This window comes from Oncorhynchus tshawytscha, linkage group LG31, assembly GCF_018296145.1.
Source record: "Oncorhynchus tshawytscha isolate Ot180627B linkage group LG31, Otsh_v2.0, whole genome shotgun sequence".
Lineage (NCBI taxonomy): Eukaryota > Metazoa > Chordata > Actinopteri > Salmoniformes > Salmonidae > Oncorhynchus > Oncorhynchus tshawytscha.
Genome location: NC_056459.1, coordinates 6070908 through 6098300, shown reverse-complemented (window position 1 = coordinate 6098300; position 27393 = coordinate 6070908). Strand labels below are relative to the sequence as shown.

General features: G+C 42.5%; 2 protein-coding genes across 6 annotated transcripts; both read left to right on the top strand.

The window, feature by feature from the left end:
• The first annotated feature begins 4824 nt into the window (after positions 1 to 4824).
• Positions 4825 to 14425, top strand: ncdn (neurochondrin). 2 transcript variants are annotated; one of them, XM_024396047.2, is made up of 8 exons: positions 4825 to 4969; positions 5320 to 5396; positions 8639 to 8843; positions 8965 to 10218; positions 12473 to 12717; positions 12897 to 13112; positions 13450 to 13592; positions 13746 to 14425. In XM_024396047.2, coding segments are annotated over exons 2-8 (2487 nt in total). In that variant the 5' UTR covers positions 4825 to 4969; positions 5320 to 5394; the 3' UTR covers positions 14168 to 14425. The 2 variants fall into 2 exon arrangements, with proteins under 2 accessions (XP_024251815.1, XP_024251814.1); XM_024396046.2 differs by lacking the exon at positions 4825 to 4969 and adding an exon at positions 4988 to 5085.
• Positions 14426 to 15347: 922 nt separating this feature from the next.
• Positions 15348 to 27249, top strand: LOC112229911 (transcription factor AP-2-epsilon). 4 transcript variants are annotated; one of them, XM_042310537.1, is made up of 7 exons: positions 15348 to 15574; positions 17848 to 18291; positions 20842 to 20896; positions 22935 to 23166; positions 23746 to 23864; positions 24198 to 24336; positions 26216 to 27249. In XM_042310537.1, the coding sequence occupies exons 1-7, from the start codon at positions 15365 to 15367 to the stop codon at positions 26475 to 26477; spliced, it is 1461 nt and encodes a 486-aa protein (XP_042166471.1). In that variant the 5' UTR covers positions 15348 to 15364; the 3' UTR covers positions 26478 to 27249. The 4 variants fall into 4 exon arrangements, with proteins under 4 accessions (XP_042166471.1, XP_042166470.1, XP_042166473.1 ...); XM_042310536.1 differs by having other exon boundaries at positions 17848 to 18303; XM_042310539.1 differs by lacking the exon at positions 15348 to 15574 and adding an exon at positions 16318 to 16544.
• The last annotated feature ends 144 nt before the right edge of the window (positions 27250 to 27393 follow it).

Genomic DNA, 27393 nt, shown 5'->3' with positions numbered 1-27393 from the left:
CGCCTGATCCTCACAAGGCACCCCGATCTCCTTCTGCAAAATCTCTGTCTCTTTCTCCTGCAAATGATGGGGATGAGGGACTGTTCGGGTGTCTGGAGTAAATTCCTCTCCTCCGACTCATTAAAGAAAAATGATTTATCCAATTCAAGGTGAGTAATCGCTCTTCTGTTGTTCAGAAGCTCTTTTCGGTCATAAGAGACATTTTTACTGAAGTGTATTATTATGATAATATTAATATTATTATTAACATTGTTTTTACATTAAAATGATTTTAATGACCTTAAGCCTACTATATTATTATTAACAGTAGTATTATAAATAATGTTTTATTTGTATTACTTTTGTTACCGTAGAAACCTTAATCATTACTTTTAATGCTAGTTACAATATTGTCAATGCTATAATATAATTTGTTCCTTTTTTGATATTGGTTAAAATCTAACTCTGCTAACATTTGCCAATTTTAGGAATTTCGACAATGTCTGTAATTTTTTACCGTCTTTCATTGCGGGAGTTTTATTGTGAAGGGTAATCGCCGAGGTCACATCCTTATTTTTACTGCTTGGTATTGCTTATTCTTGCTGGCTTCTCAGAGGTAATTTATTTATAAATGTTTATTGTTTATTTATTCAACAATAGTAACATACAAAACACAAAAGACAGAACAGCCAGAGGGATTACATAAAGAAGAAATTACAGAGGAAAAATAAATCAAAACAAATATATAAAATATATACAAATAAATAAAAACAAAACATTAAATCCAATACAGACATGTTGCGAATACATTTCAGACATTTTGTTTTGCATTCGTTTTAATGACTCTAAATAATTTTCCAAATCAGTTGAAAATATTAAATGGGGCATTTTCTTCATAAATTTTGATTTGTGTATGAAAAAATGTTCCAAATAAAATAAAGAGATTAATGAAATACTGACATTCAATTGTAGAATCAGTGTAGTAAAATAATGTCAAACTTTCTATTTCTATGGTTGTATAAATTTTCTTGCCAATTTATAACTTCACATCAGTCCAGAACACCTCACTATGCAAACAATTAAAGAATAAGTGTTCAATAGATAGTTTTGATACTAAAATATAAATGCAACATGTAAAGTGTCGGTCCCCTGTTTCATGAGCTGAAATAAAAGATCCCAGAAATGTTCCATACACACAAAAAGCTTATTTCTCTCAAATTTTGTGCACACATTTGTTTACATCCCTGTTAATGGGCATTTCTTCTTTGCCCAGATAATCCATCCACCTGACAGGATTTAGGTGGTGACAGTGTTTCCTAGCTTCAGCGCAGTGTGCAGCTGGGAGGAGGTGCTCTTATTCTCCATGGAGTTTACAGTGTCCCATAACTTTTTGGAGTTTGTGCTACAGGATGCACATTTCTGCTTCAAAAAGCTAGCCTTTGCTTTCCTAACTGCCTGTGTATATTGGCTCCTAACTTGCCTGAAAAGTTGCATATCGCGGGGGCTATTCGATGCTAATGCAGAACGCCACAGGATGTTTTTGTGCTGGTCAAGGGCAGTCAGGTCTGGAGTGAACCAAGGGGTATATCTGTTCCTGGTTCTACATTTTTGGAATGGGGCATGCTTATTTAAGATTGTGAGGAAAGCCCTTTTAAAGAATAACCAGGCATCCTCTACAGACTGAATGAGGTCAATATCCTTCCAGGATACCCGGCCAGGTCGATTAGAAAGGCCTGCTCACTGAAGTGTTTTAAAGGGAGCGTTTGACAGCAATGAGGGGTGGTCGTTTAACCGCGGACCCATTACGGACGCAGATAATGAGGCAGTGATCGCTGAGATCCTGGTTGAAGACAGCAGAGGTGTATTTAGAGGGCAGGTTGGTCAGGATGATATCTATGAGGGTGCCCCCGTGTTTACGGATTTGGCGTTGTACCTGGTAGGTTCCATGATAATTTGGGTGAGATTGAGGGCATCTAGTTTAGATTGTAGGACGGCTGGGGTGTTAAGCATATTCCAGTTTAGGTCACCTAACAGTACAAACTCTGAAGATAAATGGGGGGCAATTAATTAACATATGGTGTCCAGGGCACAGCTGGGGGCTGAGGGGGGTCTGTAGCAAGTGGCAACAATGAGAAACTTATTTCTGGAAAGATGGATTTTTAAAAGTAGAAGCTCAAACTGTTTGGGCACAGACCTGGATAGCATGACAAAACTCTGCAGGCTGTCTCTGCAGTAGATTGCAACTCCACCCCCTTGGGCAGTTATATCTTGACGGAAAATGTTGTCATCGGGGATGGAAATTTCAGAATTTTTGGTGGCCTTCCGAAGCCAGGATTCAGGCCCCGCTAGGACATCAGGGTTGGTGGAGTGTGCTAAAGCAGTGGAAAAACAAACTTAGGGAGGAGGCTTCTGATGTTAACATGCATGAAACCAAGGCTTTTATGCTAACAGAAGTCAACAAATGATAGCGCCTGGGGAATAGGAGTGGAACTGGGGGCTACAGGGGTTAACCTCTACATCACCAGAGGAATAGAGAAGGAGTAGGATAAGGGTACGGCTAAAGGCTATAATAACTGGTCATCTAGTGCATTGGGACAGAGAATATAAGGAACAGATTTCTGCACGTGGTAGAATAGATTCAAGGCATAAGGTACAGACAAGGGTATGGTAGGATGGGAGTACAGTGGAGGTAAACCTATGCGTTGCGTGACGATAAGAGAGGTTTTGTCTCTGGAGGCATCAATTAACCTAAGTGAGATTTTGGCATGTGTGTGGGGTGGTGACGAAAGAGCTAAGGCATTTTGAGCGGGACTGAGGGCTCTACAGTGAAATAAAACAAAAACTATCCAAGGGATGTAAACAAGGCATATGTAGACAAGGCATATTTCCATAAGAGAGAGGCATAAAGCAATCACAGGTGTTGATCAGGAGAGCTAAGACAATGGGTAAATGGCGATGAATGGGCAGAGTTGGTAAGTTAGGTACATACAGGACCTGAGTTCGAGGCTGGGGCCAACAGGTAAACAAAATGAGATACCTTGTTATTGAAACAGTCCAGGGGGCATCCGCTGTTTAGCCAAGTGATCATAGGGTCAAAAGAGCAGCAGTAGGTGAGTCAGAGTGCTGTTCGGTAGTCACTACTACGCTGGGCAATCAGGGGACATAGCGTTCAGAAAAGCTAGCAGGCCGGGGCTAGTAGATGGTTCTGCGGCGATATCGTAATAGAGACCACATCGGGCGATCACGTCGGCAGTCCAGTCGCGATAGATCGCGGGGCTCCGTGTCGACAATAAAGGATCCAGGCCAATTGGCAAAGGAGGTATTGTAGCCCTAGAATTAGCATGGGCCTAGCTTGAGGCTAGCTGGTGCTAGCTTCGGGACAGAGGCGTTAGCTAACAGTAGCCACTGTTTGCAGCTAGCTAGCTGCCATGACCTGGATTACTGATCCGGTGTAATGATCCAGATCGGCAGAAATCCTCCGATATGCTCTGAGTTGCTTCGATATGCTCTGGGTTGCTCCGATATGCTGATGGTCAGTCTCAGCAAGGGAGAGAGCAGCAGACTGAGGATCCGCCTCTTAACATCACTCAGCTCTCCCTTCCCTCCACTGACACTGACCAAAATGGGACACAGTGTTCCAACTGATGGCGAAACTCGAGTCACACCGCATTATTTCTGCCTCATGCACAAATTCATGTTGTTACTCCTATGAACAGCGAAAGTGAAATATTCTTTGATATTAAATAAAAACTTGCCACTAATAATAACAGAAGCCTATAGATACACTTTAATACTCATTCAATACTACTGCAATACTTGTTGTAATGCTGTATAAATAGGAATAATGCGTGTTTTATGGATTGTAAAAGCGATGAATACAAAGTGTTGACAGTGCTGAGTAAGAACTTAAAAACAACGTATCTTTGCGGTATTCATTGACAGTCTCTCTCTAGTCATGGTTTTAAAAGTTTTGAAATCTCACAGTATCAACTTTGCTGTAGCTTTCTATTATGTCTGCTACGTTACTGCAGACATGGTCATCTGAGCCATACGATTGGCCTGCGGTAGGCCTACAGTGAACTTGATTTGCTCACTGCGCCAGCCGGGAAGGCAGAGTTTCGCCTACCAGGTGCACAGGGCAGCTGAATTGGGTGCACCTACCGCCAACAGCCTGTGACATAAAAAAGGAGTACAAGGCTTTATCGTTGAGGTTTTTACTAGGAATATTGACTAGGAATACCTTGGAGATCGACCGGTTGGTGACCACTGCTCTAGAAAGTTGAGTGAAGTTCAATCTCGTGCTTCTCTCTGTGGCAGTCCTGGGGAGCTGCATGGCTGTCTTGGGCGTGCAGCTTAGAGGAAACACTGCTTGTAACCATGGCAGCCCAGGACCTCCACATTTGGCCTCTTCACCTTCTAAGGAGTATTTGTAGGGAAAAACTCATTCTGATTGGCTGGGCCTGGCTCCCCAGTGGGTGGGCCTATGCCCTCCCAGCCACACTCATGGCTGCACCCCTGCCCAGTCATGTGAAATCCATAGATTAGAGCCTAATTTATTTATTTCAATTGACAGATTTTCATATATGAACTGTAACAATGTAAAATATTTGAAATTGTTGCATTGTATTTTTGTTCAATATAGTTCACAAAAACTGGCTTCTGAGAGGTCTTGCTTAAGTTTGCGACTTAATATTGTAATGACCTGACTAGATCATAAAGGAACAATTGTCCAGACAGAGGGTTGAGTTTAAGAATTGACGGTTTATTAACCCAACTTTACACAGGCTACTGTTTGGCCGTAGCCCACGCCAAAGAGAGAACAAAGGCTAAACCTGGTCTTAACTTCCAATGCTCCATCCCCCTGCACAACCCCCCTCCACACCACTCCGCCAACCGCCAGAATGCCCGGCATCAGAACATTCCAGGCATTCCCGTGATTGGCAGATAGCAGGTTGATTGGCATGTCGGACTCCGCGAACACTGGGTACTGGTAAGTACAACACAACCACCTACTAGCCTAACACATAACACAAAACTGTCTGTGCGGGTCGCTACAATATAAACCTAAACACGATTAATCCAATCACGTCCGTCTCACGCAGCCAAGTAATTGCAATCTTTTGGAGTAACTTTTATTGCTATGACTAAACACAACATTATCAAAGGGCATTGAAATAATGTGCCAAAATTTTGCTTTGCCAACCAAAAATATAAACGTTCCCAGAACGGGCCACCAACCAAAATGGCGTCCTTACATGTCAAAGAACCTCCTCATGATTGGCCGATTATAATTTGTTGATCACGTTGATTGGTTGTTCTAACCATCTCTTGTTTTGACAGCTTGCTTTCGTGGATCTCATTCTCTTGTGCAGCGCTGAAAGTTGAATGAACAAATAAAGAACGCAGCTAGCCTAAATGTGAGTATGTTTGTAGCTACTTCCACTAATTATTTTATCACAGTAGTTTTCAATGTATGCCAAAGAAAATGCAAAAATATATGTACGCGGGAACGTGAACGATATGAGTTCATTAGCCACAACACTTTGGAAAGCTTACTAATTTGAGTTAGCCTAGCCCTTGAGCATGACTCTCAGTTCCACAAGAGCCCCGACGCTCGGTCTGAACATTAACATTAATCGCATACATTACGGTTTAGGAAGTAATAAGGACCTTATCTTTCATAGCAGCGATACATATTTTCCTAAAAATACAAGGTTAAATTGGCGCTCACCTTTTTTATAGGATTAGGCCAGGTTCGTGTTCCCACATGGCCATATTTCTATGTTACAGCGGCACCGAACACCTGTGTAGAAGGTCGCCAGAAACGTGTTGTCACTGAAAAATACTGTCAGCTGCAACTGATAACTGGTGAAAAGTGTGTATTTTGCTTTTGTGAAATTGTATTTGTGTGATATGAAAAGGGCTTTGTTTTTGGAAGCGTATCGTAATTGAGAATCGATTCATGTTTAGATGGAGTATTTGGCTGTTAGAGCCAGTTTACCTCGGCAAATAACAAGGCTCCTTAAAAGAGTAGGGCTGTCAAACTTCCAGGCTGCTGCACAGACACTGGAGGCTTTAGTCTAGAGCAGTGTTTCCCAAACTTGGTCCTGGGGCACCCCCTGGGCGCATGTTTTGGTTTTCGCCCTAGCACTACACAGCTGATTCCACGACCAAGTTTGGGAAACACTGGTCTAGAGCGCGGAGCTAAGTTGTTTGAGAGCTTTAAAAAATTCTTAATTGGTTCATTGAGTTTAATGTCATTGTTGCAATAGTTTGATTGGGCAACACACTTAAAGTGACATGTAGAATTATTTTTGCCATATTCTATATTGCGCTAATTTTCCTAATGTGGACAGTTTGTGTTACTACTTTACACAAGCTTGCATTTTTCACCCTGTAAAATTTGAGTGGAATTACACATCCTTTATACCTCATATTGGTGATATTAGTATAAAAGTGTATAGCCATCGTGATGACATGAGATTGATTGTTTAAAACCGATACATATCTTTGGTTTTGTACTGTTGATTTTTGTCACGCGCTGGGATGCGCAGGACTTTGAACGTTAAGGAAATGGCACAGACAATTTGGGGCAGTTTTTATAAAAGTCGCATGCCGCACACCAATACATGAATTCGACTGTCAAGCTATCACTTAAATAGTAGCCAACCGTTGTCACTTCTATCCTATGTTGCGTCGTTATGTTTAATTTAACTAACAGAAAAAGTGGTCTGTTCCTTTTCTGTGATGGCAGCCTCCCGAAATCAATATCCGACATTCCAAAATATAGATAAGCCTTCTACAAGTTCTCATCTAACCAAACGTGTATAGGTTGTTCCAAGTTTCCATGTGGCCTTTGAATAGTGTTAGTGTAAACAGTGCTACATCCGAAGTGTTTTCCCTCTGTTCTATTGATTTCAGCGTGATATCGAAGTGATTAGCAAAAAAAGTGTTGCATTATACTTACCGCGTTGGCAACCGACTTGATTCAAAATGGCGGTGTTCTACAAATTGTCCTCTAACCAAAGATGTACACATTATTCCCAGATTCTGTGGGTTTTGAACTGTTAGTTTTATCAGGACGTGCGACCTCGTTTCCCCCCTCTCAAGCAATCGATATCAACGTGAAATCGATATGAGTACTTGACAAAAAAAAAGTGTTGCGTTTCTGTTTTGGCGACCTCATCAAAAATCTAAATTCAATAATCCAAAATGTTGCTGACTGTCTTCTGCAGGTTGTTCTCTAACCAGTAATGTAAAAAAAAAAATCACGTTTCCATGGGTTTTTGACTCAACAAAGAATGTACTGCATCCTCTAGTTTTATCTGGTCTTGATTATTGTCCAGTCACATGGTCAAGTGCTGCAAAGAAGTACCTAGTTAAGCTGCAGCTGTCCCAGAACAGAGCAGCACGTTTTGCTCTTCACTGTAATCAGAGTATTAATATTAATCATGTGCATGCCAGGCTCTCTTGGCTAAGAGTTGAGGAAAGACTGACTGGGTTCTTGTTTGATAAGAAAAATGGTGTTGGAAATTCCAAGTTGTTTGCATAGTCAACTTACACACAACACTAACACATACTTACTCCACCAGACATGCCACCAGGGGTCTTTTCACAGTCCCAGGCACAGAACAAATTCAAGGTAACGCACAGATGATTGCATGGAACTCTCTTCCATCTCATATAGTGCAAGTGAACAGCAAGCCTGGTTTATTAAAAAAATAAACTAATAAAGCAACACCTCTCCTCCGTTTGAGCTACTTTTTGTGTGTATGTACTGACATGTATGTGTAGCTGATCAATGCAAACACACTACATGTGTAAGACTAGTTGTAGGCTAACGGGGATCCTAATAAAGAATAATGTGGCAGGTTTTTTAGGTGTTAGTTTCATCAGCGCGTACAACCTGATTTCCCCCTAATCGCTAAGTGGTTTATTGCCACAGTGTTTTTTGGTGCATGTGCAGTTCATAAAAACTACAAGTAGTATGATTACTATTGTTGCACATGAATGTGCAGATAGTACATTTTATGTTTAGGTCTTCAATATTTCACAAACTGTTGGTTATTGATTTGGACACTGGGCTATTTCTCAAAATGTCTTGTCAACAGGAAGCAGTGACAGCATCCTTTTCAACTTACGTTTTAGGAATATAAATTGAACTTTTTAAACATGATTTTCCATTGGTATTGTACTTAATCAGGTAAAAACTTTTGAATGAGTCCAAAAATGTATTGATTTATTTTGATGAAATACCAGAAATCACCAAAACTGGTTTGGTCTACCTATTAAGAGTACATCTTGGGATAGTTAGTCTAGCTAGCTACACAGCTAACATGAACATAATACAATGCACAACAAGACTTATTTCATAATATAAGAGTCCAGGTGGGCCTTTGCACTTCAGAAAACAAAGTGAAGGAGTGGTGCTCCACAACAATGACACAAATTATGAGAATGGCTTATCAAGAAAAACTTCCAAAAGGACTAATTTGAGGTAAGCTCTTGACAAAAAAAGGCAGTGGTTTATTTTTGCTCACTAATCCAATGTACAGGATGCAGTTGAGGTTGATGTCTTACTACCTCAATTTTGAAGATGGGGCATTGTCTGGATCTGTCTCATTCATTTTCACCACTGATATGTATATTGTGTTTACAGGATGGCATTAGCAATGGCTGAGGGTACATTTATTGTGAGTTCTGAGAGTGATTCCAGTGGCGAACACACAGGCAGTGAGGAAGGAGAGGGAGCGCCACTGGCGATAGATGGCTTGTCTGCTGCCCAGCGCGAGGTTCTGGAGCGCTGTCTACACACACTCACCCACGCCAAAAACGACAGCCACACACTCGCTGCACTCCTCCTGGTAAGAGTGTCACCAGTCTACCTTATCTCTGACCCTTAGTAATTCTATTTAATCTGGTATGGTGGGTAACAAAAAAATATTTCACCCTTATATTCTCCATTCCTCACTTTCTGTTCTGTAGATTACACGATTGTGTCCAGCAGGCCAGCTTGACAGTGCGACACTGCGGCGCATCTTTGAGGCGGTGGGGCTGAGTCTTCCTGCTCGCCTGCTGGTGACTGCGGTCCGGGGGAGTGATGCCTCCGGCTTGCCCCCAGAGGAGCTTCTGTCTCTGGGCACAGCTCTGCTGGCTGCCCTCAGCACAGACCCAGACATGGCCGCCCACCCACAGCTCCTTACCACCATCCCTCTACTGCTAGGGCTGCTGGCCGATGGGCCCAAATGGAGCCCGCAGAAACAAGCCCAGCACCAGGCTAGACAAGGGATGGAACCAGACCAGCCAAGCCAGGCTGAAGATGAACAGTCATCACAGAGCACGAACACTACCAAGGAGCCTGTCCAGGACACTGCAGGATTCAAAGCACCGTCTCAAGATGCGACGAGCCCTACAGGCTCTGAGGAAGGTACTGCAGAAAATGGAGCTCCAAATTCCCATTCAACAGTCAAACTGGATGAGGCCTTGGCTACAGACTGTTACCAGGTTTTGAATACAGTGTGTGCTTTACCCCGGGGCCCAGATCAGCTCCTGGCCAGGGGTGCCGTCCCAGCTCTTTGTCGGGCCTTGGGGCAGAAACAGACACTGAGCCATGAAAAAGGACTACCCCTTCTTGGTGCCCTGCTCTCAGGCAAAACTAAAGAGAGAGCCTGGAGTAAGCACCCAGCCGAACTCCTCTCTCTCCTGGCCAGAGTCTCCCAAGACTTCTGCCAAGCCACTGGCCTCACCCAGCTCGATATGTGTGCCCTGGTGCCGCAGTTCCTCCCCTCGCCAGGTGGAACACCAAAGGACACTGACCTAACGCCAACTATGGTCAGTCTGTGGGCAGCCCTGAGGCCCATGCTGCAGGCTAAGCTGACCCCAGGTCAAATAGGCCCTGTGTTAGTCCTCTCCGCCTGCCTGTTGGACCTGTGCGGCTGGGAGCCTGTGGGGCCACCTAAGTTCTGTTGCCTGCTGGTGAACCGGGCCTGTGTGGAGGTGAGGATGGGCCTGGAGGAGCCCCCCGATACAGAGCTGAGTCCCCAGCTGCAACAGACACTCACCGCCTGCTACCGCGTCATGGAAGCGGCCATGGAGCAGGCCTGCAGCAGCCAGGGAGTCGCCCAGCAGAGCGATGCCCAGCCACAGACTGCCATCACTGGACTCAGTCTGCAGCAGAGCAGGCAGGTTCTCCGGGTTCTGGAGGAGGCCTTCTCGGCAGTCATCTATCACCTGCAGCAGGTAAGAGAACGAGGCAAAGAAGCTGCATTCATACTCATTTTTCACATCAGCCAGAGTGTCTGTAAGAAAGTGTAGGTGGAGTAAAATTCAAATCATGTTTCCCACAAGATAACTGTCGTGGACAGTACAAAGCACAGACACACAAAATTCACAATGGGGTATATCCATTTGATTTCAAGTGCTTTTTGATAACATCCCTTTTGATTTAAACAACTTTCAATACATTTTTGCCTATGGAAGAAGTGGTTAGGAAGTGACTTTTTTGGACCTGAATGCCGAAACTTTCAGAAGATAGATGTGCTCGAAGTTGAGCCATTTTGCATACCCACCCTACCATTACACATCTTTATTACTGGAAAAGCTGGTTTGGTATCATTTAAAAGCTCACAAAAAAGGTTGTCAAACTATTCTAAAATATCTTGAAAAATGTTTTTTTAAATTAATGTTTTTATTTAAAATAAAATAAATGTTAACCTTTTTTTAATGTTAATTATCAAAATATGGGTGAACTCTAATATTGGTGAACTCTGATTTAATTGAAAAAAAAAAAATGTAATACTCACGTAGCTTAGACCCTGCTTTACAGAATTGTAGGATTTGTGCCTCAACTGATGGCGGGCACAAAACAAGAACCTCAGATAATGTAAAATAGGGTCTATGCGAATATATATTTAGGGATAATTTACGTTTTTAAGGTAACTTTAAAAAAAAAATTGTATTTGATTTTAATTTGTATTTAAATGTTTTTTTACCTGTTCCACTATATGGATAGGGCTAAATTGAAATGTTTCTTACAGAAGAAATATGGAAAGCATATTCATACCCATGGTAGCAATTAAAAGGAAACAGTTTGGAGATTATGGGAAAATTATTAGATAAAAGGTGAGGACACAACAGTTCACCTGACACGAGTGAATCCAAACATTACACTGTTGATTTTATGTGCATGTTACTGTCCTTTACCTAATTTCTTTAACGAAATCTGGAAATGCATTCAGTAACATGATAAGAATATTCTTGGAAAATTTGGGATAGGTGCAACCTAAGACATGACAAAGGTTTTGAGTGAGCGGTCTAACTGGTGTTTCCAAGTGGCCACACACCTAAGTGTGCACAGTTCCTAAGTAATTTCATTGCGTTTATATGACTCGAAGAGTCTTCAGCTATAAAGTGTTTCTTTTTAGCTCTCCTAGCTGTGCCGTTGAGGAACTAGAGCAAGTACACTTGTAGTTGTTTTTAACACAGCATTGCATCCCCCCGCCTTTACACAAATACTGTTTGCGCAATCCAAAAAGCGGTCCATAATAAATCTCATTCTGGGTCAGGTGGGCATAATTTGAAAGCTTGTTCAATTTCCAACGTGACTAGCTAAATTGGATTTTATAATCTTACAGTATTAGGCTTTCGTGAGTTTGTTCAGATGTGTGGTCCGCGGGAAATTGTCTTCACAATACAACAAACAGGCTCATTCTGTACAGGACAACCCATGTCATCTTGTAACTGTACATCAAACTTAGTGATCATAAACATTGACACTGTATATTACATGAGTTTTATGAGATGGAGATGTGAAGTGCACATTTGGACTCGCAGGCGTTTGGCTTGCTTGTATGACATCAAAGAAATATTTGTTTGAATCCTCAATGTCTCGCTTTTCACAATACATCGACTCCTCGTAATTTGCAGCATTTCCTTCACTCGGACAACAAAAAATGTGCAAAAGTTGCCAAATTAGCGGGAGGGATGTGGCCAACTTCTTGTTGCACGCAGTGGTCAAGTTCAGAACGAGTGTCAGTCAAAACCCATACAGAGCTGTGGAGCAGAGACCCTGAGCTCTGATACTCATGTATAGCATTTAACTGTACAGCCACTACGTTCCAATTTAGGTGCTTATCAGTCTCAAGATTTTCAAACTGTTTACGGGTAGAAGTGCAAAGGGCTATATTTTCCAGTGATGAAGACATGGATGTCTCATGGTATGGTGGGGTGTGCAAAATGGGTTCACTTTGAACACGTTTACATTTTGACATTCAGGGCCAAAAAGTCACTTTCTGAGCCTTCCTACAATGGGGAAAATATATTGAAGGCTTCGTTCAAATCAAAAGGGGTGCTGTCAAAAAGGGATTGAATTCAAATGGATTTACCCAATACGGTAGTGTTTACCTTACATCACACTTTCAGCTTTGCTCAAAGAGTACTCCTGTAAGACAAGGCTAACTCTGATTCTGAAACTGACTTAAGTATTTTTCTCCAGGTTGATCCGAGTCGTTACGGCGACCCCTTCATTTTCGCCACGTTCCGTTCCCTCTGCGCCTGGCTCGCCGAAGAGACTTCATGTCTCAAGGAGGAAGTTATTGCCCTCTTGCCCTTTCTGATGGGCTACGCCAGAAGCCATCTACAGGGAGAGAGTCACGACCAGGGTCTTTCCAATTGGATGTCGGAGATGTCTGTAGGCGACTGCTCACAGGGAGGGGCTTGGACAGGCAAAGATGCTGTAAGGTAGGTTGACTCTGATTCCAGTCCCAATTGATTTCTTTAAAAAACTGCTCCTGGTAACTGCATACTGGGTTTAGTGCAGGTAGTGCTGACAGTCCCAAGCTGTGTGCATTTCTCAGGAGTTGACCGCATTTGAGAAACAGGATTTTAAGCCACAGCCTCTCCTGCTCCCCCCCCTCTAGGTATCTCCTCCCAGCTCTGTGCCACCTCTCTGCAGAGGACGCCCCAAGAAAGGTGTTGCTCACCCTGGACACCCCAGGTCTCCTGGTGACCTTCCTAACCCAGGGATGGGGTGACCTGCGGGGGAAGGGAGGGGCAGCGTTAGCCCGGGACCCCAGTATGGAGACAGCCTGCTCGGCCCTGCTCAACTTCACTGTCACGGAGCCGGAGCGAGTCAGGTACAAAATAAACACTACACACAGCTGCACTTGCAAAGACCCAAATACACATGTATGTGTTGTATAACTAATGTTTTGTAGAGACTGAAATGCACACACGTACGCTATAAAACACACATAGCATAGTTTAATTTACAGATACTGGTGACTAGTTGGGATGGATTTTTATACAGCAAAATGGGGACGTTTTGTGTTGTTGATTATAAAATAAATTAAATTGAATCTCCCCCTCAACGGTAAATATTTCACTAACTGCAAGTTCACATTGGGGATACATAACATTACAATATAACCTGTGTGACAAAATCTGTTATTTATGCACAATCTTGTCTCTCAGAAAGGACCCTTGTTTCAGAAGCCTTGAGTCACTGTTGAGTGAAGCACTTCCTGTTCTCCTGCACAAACCCCGCCTCTTGGTCCTGGCTGCCAATCTTTGTACTCTGGGGCTCATGATTGGCAGGCTTAAACCAGCTCCTAAAGGTGAGTTAACATGGCTTTGTTTTTCGATGAGTGAACGGGCCAATTTCTGTCTTAATAGAATAGTTTATTTTTGCAATTGTATGAATGTATGCCTAATACATTCCCTCTAAATTCATTGAAGCCTGTCTTTGTATTTGTTCTACCATGTTCCAGCTCCGGTTGAAGCAAGCCAGAGGCGGTTCTTCTCCGCAGCCCTGCGGTTCCTCCGTGGTGCCCTGGACTCCAGCTCGGGCCCGGGCCCAGTTAGGGTGAGCCCTGCCTGGGAGGAGTGGTGGGAGGAGGCTGGGGAGCTGTGGAGGCTGGGTCTGCAGGCCCTGGGAGGTTGTGTGAAGGCCCAGCCTTGGATCATCACCCTGGTCAGGGAGGAGGGTTGGCTCAACCACACCCTCGCCATGCTGGGCTCCTGTAGCACCCTGCCTGACCCCCACACCCAGGGGGCACTAGAGGAGGCCCTCTGCGCAGTGGCACTCCAGTGCCCGTTCTGTCGACAGGAGATCAGTGTCCTCCTGAAGAGCAGTGCCAAGGGAGCCTTGGGTAGCATGGACAGTCTGAGGAAATCCCTTACCACAAACTGAAGCACTTGTGTATTGATCATGAAGATGAGGGCCAGGAGTTTTTCCTGAGCAGACACGTAACATGATTAGGAAAAACTTCAGCCTCGAGACTAAGACAAAATGGCTGAATATATCATTGTTTAGTAACAGGCTATACTTGCTTTGTCATACGCTTCCTGATAAATATTTCACTTGTTTGTAAGATGGTATGACTGTATATAAGCAGTCTGTTACATGTATGAAAGTTAAGAATAAAATAAATAATTATTTTGTTAAAGATTTCATCTTAAGTGTTTTCATTTTGAAGCAGAATGTTCCTTCAACAGAGAAGAGATGGTATCCACACTCAAAGCTGTCCTGCTTACTACTGAAATCCAAAACACTTACAGGACATATGCATTAAAACCAATGTTCCTGTTTTCTGAAAGGAGTGATGCAGTTTATGAACATACACTTTAGACTAATATAATTGGTATAGTAACTATGTGGTATTGTAGTTAAAGTGAACCAATATCTTTCCATGTCTATGCATGTTGCTTTTTCTACCGCTAGATGGCATTCTGACAGCAGTGTGGCATTTTGGGTCATGGTACATCCCAGAATGATGCATTGATTACGCGTTGGAAGTTATTTTGAAAACCCTAATATATCAGGGAAACTAATAACTAATTATTTGTTTGGCAGATATTCTCAATCCATAAAACTGAAATGTTTTAACTTTACATTTCAGAGAAAATAAGTCTTTAGATTTCAACGCTGCATTTTACTTAATTTCTTTCTTACAAAAAGAGAGTGACGATGTTAATTGACGATGTTAATTTTCCGATACATTTTTGATAAAACCTGCAGGGTCTCAAGTCTGGACATAGTTTTCAAATGATACAGTAGCAAGTAGAGACACCAGTAGCCTGAAGTATGGTGTACGGTTATAATTCCGTTTAAAATGATATATCTATGGAAACGCTTAAATATAATTATTTGCCTGTAATTGATAAAAATCTAGTCTATACAGTTTGCTTAAAATGTCTTGGTCATGCGTAATAATATAATTGCACATTACAGTCCAACTTAACGCATTCGATTTAATAAACGGGATTGTGTTATCTATTCAAATGTTTCCTTTTGGCATAAAACTCTAACCCTCTTTTTGCCCTTATTTAGCAGCCCTCTTGATTCCGCTCACCTCCCGCCCTCACACCCCTCCTCAAACTTCCGTCCATGTCTCTGTGTGACTCATACAAAACTCCTGCGTCGCTACTCCAACTAACTCACTCATCAGTCTACCTTCAGCTCGTCTTTATCCATCCTCCTGTTGCCCGCTATAACCCCCGGTCCAAACGTAACTCCAATCTCTGCAACCCGGACACCCTTTACAGCAAGGTCATCATGCTTTGGAAATCTCGAACGAAGACTGAGCCCTACTGTCAGGTAACAAATAATTAGGCTATGCTTGAATTGATAAAAGTTTATAAAATGGCTAATGAATTTTGAAAACTGTTTTCTCTCATGCTATTACTGATCGGGCTAGATAGAGCTTACAATGAATATATATATATTTTTAAATCGTTTTTGTAAAGTGGCAAGAACTAGTGACAGAACTTGTTTGACGGTTATAATGGTTTTACGGATCGATATTGCAAATGTTAACAGTTTTCCAATTTGGGTGAATGAAATGGTGTAGATAACATTCACTCATTGTCATGGTGAGCACAATCAAATTATTCAAAATTACGTAAATATATTTCAAAAACACTTTAAAAGTTGTTTTGAGTTATCTGTATCTCACAAAGTTGAGCGAGGTGGATAGCGTGCGTAATGCTTTGATTACGCGGAAGTTTAAACAGAAGGCTGGATATTGATTCATATAGACTAATTTGATATTTGATGCATACTCTGTGCCAAAATCATTTTGACTTGTCTGGGGACGAGACCTCTCATTTGGCGTTTAAAACAGGAGGCAAATAATATGGGATGTCTGGTTAGTTTAATAACTTCGAATCTAAAAAGAAAGTAAAGGTAGGAAAATGATCAAACATACATGTGGGGAAATGTATGATTGTCTGAATGAATATCTCTTTAAGAAAACTGGACCCCCAACCCCCACCCCCACCCCTCCCCTCTTCTGTGGAGCGCGTTCGGAAAACCTATAAGTAGCGCATGCATGGAGAAAATTTAGGACACTTTCTGACAGAAGCATCCGTAACAGCACGTGGTTGAGGATTGAGTCATTTCTAAAAGCAAGAAGAAGAAAAGCTTTAGCTATTTCCTGTATGGATCTTGTTGACACATGAAAGTATCTTGGATTCTAACTATTTGGTGACACGGACAAGACATCCATATCCTAGACCGTGAATTTGGGTAACCAGAAGAGATGCTAGTCCACACATATTCGGCTATGGTGAGTCCTTGTAAATTCAATACTACGCGCTAGTCTGCAGACCAGATTAGGTCCGATATGGTCTTGTCATTTTCCATTTCTACAACTTTGTCTTGACTCGAGTGGGCACAGATATGTGACGTTAACTTCGCACTAGCGGCGCAGCTTTTGTCATTGCCAGCTGTCCGGATAGATCGGCTGTATGCGGAATGTCGGACCGCATCAAAGTGTCCGTCGAAATATGAATTTAAAGAGAGCCGAGTAAAACCAGAATGGCACTTTGAGATGGTAGTAATACTTTTGTAAAAGTACCATTGCGTGTTGCTGTGGTGAGCATAGTGAAAATTGAAACTACTAAAGGGGTGTGACATGTATAAGGCATACATATTCAGATGGTAACCTATATATTAGTCTAGTGGTTATTGGTTTTATGTTGGCATGTATTATTTTGTACATATTTTAAATGAACTTTTTAATTTGCTTTTAAATCCCCCATTGTTAGTTTCTAATAATGGACATTGTTCCAACAAAACAAAATCGATCGGAGGGACCCAGCTTTAGAAAAATCGATTTTAACCAGGAAGTGCACGCATATGTGAAGACTACAGGACAGTTGGAGAATATTGTAAAATGATTGCATTGATGATAGTATGTTATTACAATATTACATGATGACTCCCAAATTAATTCAGACAAAATGGCTAAAGTTATGTTTAGACTATATTGCTTTACCTTTAACTTGAACATATTTGCAATATTTTATAAGTTCCTGTAGTCATAAATGTGTTCACATATTTTATAATATTGAGTATTGTATTTCCTGGGGCAACATGATGCTATTGCGCATTAGATACCTGTCCTTTGTTCTGTTGGGGTTCTCAGTGGCCATGACCTTTGACACTGTCATGCAGCGATGCCAGAGGCACCTGCTGCCTGTGTGGCATGCAAATCAAACACCTTGAGTTATTTTGACATTTTATAATTAAATAGTTGAATTTTAAGCTACATTTGTATTTTATTTGTTTGGTCAAGACAGACTAAGTTTTGTACAGATCTATATGCTCTATCGAACTGATTTAAAATAATTGTATTTGTATGATTTCAATTTCATTGCAGTTCAGTTAATCACAATCAATAACGAATTGTAATGTGCTTATGATAACGCTTAGGCTACTATTTATAGTTTTGCAAAGATTATTTGAATAAAAAAAATACATTTAATTATAGGTCTGACATTTGGTGCAGTAAATCGATGCATTTGCATGTAATCAAAAAATAGTTTGATTTAGAAGCCTAAGTTACTTTTTTTGTATTTAATGCACAGGACCGCGCGGACGGACTGACCGGTTCCTCGCCCAGCGGGCGACTGTCCCAACTCTCCTCGCTGAACCAGGCAGCTTACTCCTCGGCTCCACCGCTCTGCCACACACCGGCCTCTGACTTCCAACCTCCGTACTTCCCCCCTCCATACCCACAGTCTTCGCTCTCATACTCACAGAGCCAGGACTCTGCATACTCTCACTTATCGGACCCCTACACCTCCATCAACTCCATCCATCAGCATCAGCAAGCGGCATGGCACTCGCAGAGGTCGCGAGCGGACGAGGGGGGGCTATTGTCACAGTCACACCGGGCTTTAAGCCTCGACCACCGTCGGGAGTACCCCGGTGTACCCCGGCTTCTCCACGGACTTGGGGAGGGTGCCGCAGCGCTAGGGGACGGGCCTCTTGGAATGCATATTGGACATCACGGACTGGAGGACATGCAGGTGGGTTTATTTGTGCGTGGACCTTTTTATTATTCCTTCTCCCGTTCACAAACACTATATTGGTCGTGCGTAAAAGTCACCTTCCAGCGCATAGCCTAACCCATGCACCCATTATGTAGATATTGCTGCATTAGTTTACAATTTATTTTGTGGAAGAATCTATAAGAACTAGTGAATAATTGTGTGTATGGCAAGGATTCTCTTTTCTTTTGTTACTGTGACAGTCTTCTTTTGATGCGTATTTTGCACACTCGCTTTTTTCTCCCAAAAGCTCCTCCACCTTCGAAAAATACCTAATTGTAAATGCAGTTCATATAAGATTTGGTGAAAAATTGCATATTTACCAACTGTTACACTAATACTTGTCTCGAAGTGGCCACCTGTCAAATGAAATGAACTTGCTCTTCGCCCTGATCTTATTGTGAGTGTATACGCACAGTTTAAACACATTATTTAGAGACCAATGGCATCTTTTTCCCCGTGGCAGTGTAAATAGGCTAGAGACTTGTCTAAGTGGTGATGATTGCGTTGATGGATACATGTAGGCCTAATCATGTTAAATGGAATTGGTCCACTAATTGCAGAGGCTCGCTTGTCTCGTTAGCTTAAAAATTATATTAGTTCAACCTAATCCCCAAAGTGTTGTTATGTTAAATATAGCGGGCAGAGATCAAACAAATATATCTGAAAGCAACTATCATTTACATTCTTAGACCTTGAAAATATTTTAGTGATATGTTTAACTATATTAGCCTATTTTGTGGACGCAGTTCTTAAATAGATTATTTGGAAAATCAATTTCTTTCAGGTAAATTGAAATAGACATGGATATTGGAAATATCAACAAAATAGTACGATATCAATAAATTAATAGGCACATTTATACTATTACCTCATATATAACGAATTTGTTTCTGATTTCAATGACATTGACAATGTATTAATTGCAGCGGGAAAATTAACAAAATTGATGCTAAATCTCCTGAAAAATGTACATAATAATATGAAATATTATAAGTTGTAATTATTTCCTTCCTGAATAGTTTTGTTGTTCTTTGTGTGTCTAAATTCAAGCCTGACTTATTAGGCCTATAGGCTATCCTCTAACACACGAAGCAAGTCAACATTTCGTTGGTGCCTTTAGCCGGTATCCATTGAAGTCATGGGGAGAAGTGTTGAACATAGTATGGTATGCATGCAATTTTAGCAAGAAGAATAGTTTAAACGTTGCTATGGATTTATTGAGTAGTCAACCACACACAAGCAGGTGCAGATTCAGACGCATTTGTTCAAAGCATCCTGCATCTCTGACACAATTCGGCGCAACCAATTTGATTCCCGTGGTCATTAATACAAAGAAACACTTACTCAAGCGGAAGGCATGGAGTCATCCAGAGCATGTTTGTGTTAAACGCTCTCTCTTGACGGAACCTTCTATTTGATTAATGGATTAAATTCGCAAGTTTGAGCCCCATATAAATCCGAGACGAAGAGCATCTCTCTCTGCAGATGTTTTTTCTAACACTCCTCATTGACGCATGTAGATTAACATAGAAATACCCCACAAATGGCAAACACTTCAACGTTTAAAATGTTGAAATGTTTGTTGAATTTGTTATAGCGAATTAAATTGGTCACTTTATTTTTGCAGTTCAATGATTACCCCCCAAAAAAAATGTTTCAATAAAGTGTATTTGCTGAAAAGACAAGTAGGCCTGATCCATCCATATGAAAATATGTAGGCTTAAGATAGATAATTACATGAAGATTTAGTAACTTGAAAATTGGGCACAATGATTACATTTTTGAAAATGTCCGACGTCCATGAATTCACATCGGAAAAGGAGTGCGGTCGCAGGGTTCATCTCATGAAGGCTAATCGATTAGCCCCTTTTGTCATTTAAGTGAAAAACATACCCTACTTAGGCTATAGTTTTTTATTTGCAACATTTAATGTAAAAAAAAAATACACACAACATAAAATGTGTAAAAGAGACATGGAATTGACAAAGTGATGATCATGCCAATAGCCCGCTCTCAACTCACAAAACACAAAATGTCAGTTCTTTGTCTAGGTTTTCATAGAGTGAAGACCATGTTAAGCAGGGCCAACTTTTGTCTTCTTCTTTGTTCTCTGACCACACAACATTGTGTATTTGCACAGCCAATTTCAAGAAATAGTGAATTCTGTTTACTGCTTTTTCTTCCACCCCGTTCATAGAGATCACAGACACTGTAAGTGTATTAACTTGGCCTTGAATAAAAGCGTCTGCTAAGTCTCATACACTGCATTATGATAAGGGCCCCACAATAACCACCTCAACATAGAATTAACCCCGGCTTCTCGGCCCTCTTCTGAGTCTAGTTTCCAACACGGATGCCCTAACAAACCACAATACTCTAGCAAATCTGCCAATCAACTGTTATAATTTTCTTACACTGTGACAAGAGCTAAATTATAGATTGCACTTGGCCCAGACTGGTTTTGAATTGGCTGGTGGGGGTAGTGAATAAATGATCCTGACTGGCCACTGTATCTACCCAACACAGGGAATGGAGGAGGGATCAGCCTTGGGCATCCTGGACCACTCCGTCATTAAGAAAGGTAAGGGAGGCAGAGCTCTGTGTGTGCGCACCCTTCCCTATAAACACCAACCACCCCTCCAGCATATACACACACACACACACACACACACACACACACACACACACACACACACACACACACACACACACACACACACACACACACACACACACACACACACACACTATAAATAATTCTGTTTTGCTATTTCATTTGAAGTCAAAAAGTTCTCTAATACTCGGCTGCAGACTTCACCCTAAAGGCAGTCATTCTTAATGAACTGTTCATGGTCATATGAGAGGAAGAGGGAGAGAGAGAGAGGGGGATTAGAGCAAGGAGGAGAGAAGAGAAGTGGGGCAAGGAAAAGGGAGGGGAAAGAAGTGATAAAAGAGGAGTTCTGCCGTGTGATCACTCTAATATTACCAATAGTAAGAACTAGGATTTTTCACAAGACACAGGGGCACGATTAACCAATTCAAGTTGAATTCCAAACAGCTTGAAATACTTAAATTCCAAATCCGCTTTAGTGACTACACCGGAGACATGACATCTATGCATGAGCGATGCTTAACATTTTGCAAACAACACTCATTTTCAAGAGGAATGACTATCATTCCAGTGATTTGCCAAGGTTGAGAGTGTATCAATTACAGTGCGTACTCATGGCCACGGATTTAAGAGCATAGAACAAACTCAAAGCCTACATGAATAAGCGGATCTGAGAGAGCGAGCGAAACAGAACACAGAGAGAGACACACACACACACAGAGACCTTAAAGACCTCTACACTGCTCCGCGGCCGGGCCTGGCTGGCTCTGAATGGGGGATAGAGAGAGCTCCCTTCTGTCCGGGAATCTGTGCCGCACAGTGGGGCGTCGCAAAGAGACGCACGCCGCCCACGGAGAGAGAGTGGAGAGAAAACATCACAGCGGCAGCTCTAGCACAGCTGACAGTAGGCACAGAGATAACTCCGCAACAGTATAGCTAGTCACTGGGAGGATGCACTGAGCCAAAGGGATAAGGGGGGAAGAGATGCAGAAACACACACACACACACACACACACACACACGGGGGCAGGAGAGGATACTAAGATACCATAGACACACAGTAATGCACACTCATACATAATAACACACACACACACGCTCACCTAGGGAAAGGGTTAATTCAATCCTCTCAGTTCAGCCTATAGGAGCCACACACTCTTTAGATCCCAGCCCACAGTCCTGGCATGAAAAGACGTGTGATTAGTGGGCTACATCAGCTAATTTCAAGAAAACAAATTAACGGTTTAAAAGATGATGTAACTTTATTTATTTTTTTACGTCGAGATAAATCATTATTAGGAACTGAATGGCCGTTTAAATTGTAATAATTTTTCTGAATAATCCTCTCAAGTAACTGCAAATATTACCACGATGCCTAGATTTTAACGGTTCAAATGCGTTCTCAGCCACAATTCTATGATCGGTATTCATATGGTAGTACTGCTTTGTCCCCAGTTACTCCCAGTTTTTAAACCTGCAAAGAGGCAACTTAAATTCTAGCAACATTCAATACTTGAGAATGAAGGTCTTTAAGCTTAGCAGTCAGAGAAAAGTGACTGTGAAAGTAGTGAGGCGTGAATAAGATCTAAATGAGATGTGTTACTTAAAGAAACAGGGAACCCACCTGCTGTGACCAAAACAACAACAGCAATAGTGGTGCCAGAATTAGAGCTGGCAACACATGGGAAAACGTGCCACTGGATGTATTATCCATGTAATAAACACGTTAGTTACATTACTTGTATATTAGAAAGGATTGTGGAAATATGATTTTTATTCACCTAAACTCTTTTTCTCCCTTCCTCAATACCCATCTTTCTCTATCATCTCTCTTCCTATCTTGCCACCCCACCCTCTTTTCCACCCTCTCTCTCACCTTTACACACTTTCTCTCTCTCTCTCTCTGTATCTCTCTCGCTTCTCTCTCTCTGTCTCTCTTTCGCTCCTCTCTCTCTCTCTCTCTCTCTCTCTCTGTCTCCCTCTCGCTCCTCTCTCTCTCTCTCCACAGTTCCCATCCCCTCCAAGCTGAACGGCTCGTCCCTGTCGGCTCTCCACCTCAGTAAGGATGGTCTAGGGATGGGTTCCGTGTCCAACCCGGGGGAGGTGTTCTGCTCCGTCCCCGGCCGCCTCTCCCTCCTCAGCTCCACCTCCAAGTACAAGGTCACCGTGGGGGAGGTGCAGCGACGGCTGGCCCCGCCCGAGTGCCTCAACGCTTCCCTGTTGGGCGGAGTCCTGCGCAGGTGAGAGGGTCGGAGTTTGGAGTAAGGGGTGGGGAGAGAGAAACAGTGGAGAGAGACACGGCTTCAAGGCTTCACACATGATTGTAAATCAAATAAGACAATTCTGAACAACAGCTGTATTCATGTATTCTGGACAATAGAACACAATATTTGTCACCCCTTGATTGCTTAATGTATCCAGTGGCAAATGTTCCGCTCCTCCACAGAGAATGTAATAATGCATATATTTTAAGACATTTTCAATTCCTCCCCAAAAAATATGCAATGAACCACATTTCCTGCTCAGTGTTCATACATTAGATTACAATAGTGCATATTTCAAATCATTGTCCTTCTATGAAGTGCTTTGGCACCCATATCTAACAAAAAATGGAACGCAAAAGCAAAGGACCAAATGAAACCATCAAGTGGCAGCAGTACTAGACTATGGCCATGGGGAGTTCTGTGTGAAAGCAGCCCAGACAGACAAACAGACCTAGGAGTGGGCAGCCACAGCCAAGGACAAGGCTCAGCAGTTTGTTACGTGGCCACACAGACAGGTCTTAAGCTGGTCTCTCTGGCTCCTCTCTCCTCCCTCAGGGCAAAGTCAAAGAATGGTGGGCGCTGTCTGAGAGAGCGTCTGGAGAAGATTGGGCTCAATCTCCCCGCTGGGCGGCGCAAGGCAGCCAACGTCACCCTCCTGACGGCTCTAGTGGAGGGTAAGAGGTCCACAGTAACTTGTACACATACTGACAGACACTCCTGGGTGAACACAACTCTCTAGGTAGAGGGCATATTCCCCAGTTATCGCTTAGTCAAATCTCGATTCAAATCTACTGCCACTGTAATTAACTGTTCAACCAAAATGTACTTGCACAATTCAATTGAATGAAAATTGGTAATAAATAATAACATAAAAGACCATGCAGTACCATAAACCAACGGTAAATCCAAACAAGAGCACCACGTAAAAAAACAGAGCTTTGCCTTATTTCCTGCCGAACCTCCACATTGACATCCGGCCATTCACTAGTCTTCTCTATCTCTTCCAGGTGAGGCAGTCCACCTGGCCCGTGACTTTGGGTATGTGTGCGAGACGGAGTTCCCTGCCAGAGCGACAGCAGAGTATCTGTGTCGGCAGAGTGACCCCGAGCAGCTTCCCACACGACGCAGTATGCTGCTGGCCACCAAGTGAGTGTCTCGTGATCCATGTCTGGGCCTAATACAATCTTACAGTAGATACAGTCTCACTAATACTGAACCATCTCAAGTGTTGCATATACATACAGATATACAGTGGGGCAAAAAAGTATTTAGTCAGCCACCAATTGTGCAAGTTCTCCCACTTAAAAAGATGAGAGAGGCCTGTAATTTTCATCATAGGTACACTTCAACTATGACAGACAAAATGAGAGAAAAAATATCCAGAAAATCACATTGTAGGATTTTTAATGAATTTATTTGCAAACTATGGTGGAAAATAAGTATTTGGTCACCTACAACCAAGCAAGATTTCTGGCTCTCACAGACCTGTAACTTATTCTTTAAGAGGCTCCTCTGTCCTCCACTCATTACCTGTATTAATGGCACCTGCTTGAACTTGTTATCAGTATAAAAGACACCTGTCCACAACCTCAAACAGTCACACTCCAAACTCCACTATGGCCAAGACCAAAGAGCTGTCAAAGGACACCAGAAACAAAATTGTAGACCTGCACCAGGCTGGGAAGACTGAATCTGCAATAGGCAAACAGCTTGGTTTGAAGAAATCAACTGTGGGAGCAATTATTAGGAAATGGAAGACATACAAGACCACTGATAATCTCCCTCGATCTGGGGCTCCACACAAGATCTCACCCCGTGGGGTCAAAATGATCACAAGACATCACAACCACACGGGGGGACCTAGTGAATGACCTGCAGAGAGCTGGGACCAAAGTAACAAAGCCTACCATCAGTAACATACTACGCCGCCAGGGACTCAAATCCTGCAGTGCCAGACGTGTCCCCCTGCTTAAGCCAGTACATGTCCAGGCCCGTCTGAAGTTTGCTAGAGAGCATTTGGATGATCCAGAAGAAGATTGGGAGAATGTCAGATGAAACCAAAATAGAACGTTTTGGTAAAAACTCAACTCGTCTTGTTTGGAGGACAAAGAATGCTGAGTTGCTTCCAAAGAACACCATACCTACTGTGAAGCATGGGGATGGAAACATCATGCTTTGGGGCTGTTTTTCTGCAAAGGGACCAGGACGACTGATCCGTGTAAAGGAAAGAATGAATGGGGCCATGTATCGTGAGATTTTGAGTGAAAACCTCCTTCCATCAGCAAGGGCATTGAAGATGAAACGTGGCTGGGTCTTTCAGCATGACAATGATCCCTAACACACTGCCCGGGCAACGAAGGAGTGGCTTCGTAAGAAGCATTTCAAGGTCCTGGAGTGGCCTAGCCAGTCTCCAGATCTCAACCCCATAGAAAATCTTTGGAGGGAGTTGAAAGTCCGTGTTGCCCAGCAACAGCCCCAAAACATCACTGCTCTAGAGGAGATCTGCATGGAGGAATGGGCCAAAATACCAGCAACATTGTATGAAAACTTGTGAAGACTTACAGAAAACATTTGACCTCTGTCATTGGCAACAAAGGGTATATAACAAAGTATTGAGATAAACTTTTGTTATTGACCAAATACTTATTTTCCACCATAATTTGTAAATTAATTAATAAAAAATCCTACAATGTGATTTTCTGGATTTTTTTTCTCATTTTGTCTGTCATAGTTGAAGTGTACCTATGATGAAAAGTACAGGCCTCTCATCTTTTTAAGTGGGAGAACTTGCACAATTGGTGGCTGACTAAATACTTTTTTGCCCCACTGTACATAGTGTGCGTGAAGGGCAGACGCCAACTAAAAAATATTTTTGGCTTAAGTGAAGCAGACGAAGCTATTTCGGAAATATGTGTATAGTTTTAATGAGTGTGATGATCGTCCCATTACATTGTTAAACGTTGACCTGAAAATGTTGACGTTGGCATTGAAAAATTCTAACCCTTCTCTAACTTTTTCTCCTCAGGGAGATCTGCAAGGAGTTTGTGGACCTGATGTCCCAGGACCGCTCTCCTCTGGGGGCGAGCCGTCCCAACCCCTGTCTGGAGCACGGGGTCCAGAGCAACCTCACCCACTTCAGCCTACTCACCCACGGCTTCGGCACCCCTGCTATCTGCGCCGCCCTCTCCGCCTTCCAGAGCTACCTGGTGGAGGCCATCAAAATGCTGGACAAGGACCAGGGGGGTGGCAAGGGGCACCACGAGAAGGAGATGAAGCACCGCAAATAGGTGGGACGCCTTCTGACGAGATCGGAGATTTGACGGACTGACTGATTTCCATATTCCATCCTTTCTTAGCCTCCTTTAAGAGGACAAAGACATATTTCTTCCCCAAATTCTTACTGCGGCCCAATCCCTCACAGGGAAGGGCATGGTGATGTTTGTGCTGTATATGTGTCGGCCACTTCACTCAAAGACGCATGGACTTCTTCTGGGCTGCTGGTTTTCTAGGCAGTGTCCATTCCTAACTGCCAATGACATTTTCTGAATGAGTTCTGACTTCATGTCCCTGTATGTCTGTCTGACTGTCAAGATGATACCCCAACCGGCATTCATTGGAATGCCCTCTACTTCCCGTAGAGATACGACTATTTATCTCTATGCTTACTTCCCTTCAAAGTCTGTTTGACTCTCTGGACTTGGACCCACTTTGAAAACATCTCGTCACAAGAGATGAGCCATATCCAGGACAGCCAACTTTCTTAGTTTTGCTCATTCCTCATCTGGACATTGGATACCGTCCAACTCCACCCCATAGGATGGGCAGTTTGTGTACTACGATTCTATGTGGGTGCTGCTGGGTAATTGAGTTCTTTGGGGGTGGGGGCATGGTGTCACAGGCAGCTATGGGATTTTTTTTGGGTGAAAGGGAGGGTAGGTGTGGGTAAATTAAGAAAAAAAACACATCATTTTGTACTTACTGTGTATGTTTAATATTAATGTTATTACTGTTATTATTGTATTACGGCATAAATGTAATATATTATTAAAGAATAACTGATGCGGACTGTCTGGGTATCATGTTTTATCATTCACTGTCGATAATGGTGGAAGGATGCTTTTCAAGGTTAATTGTAATACCTACAAACCACTGGCCATGAATTAGATCCTTCAAAATATGAATGGTTTAAGTACAATTTCAGGT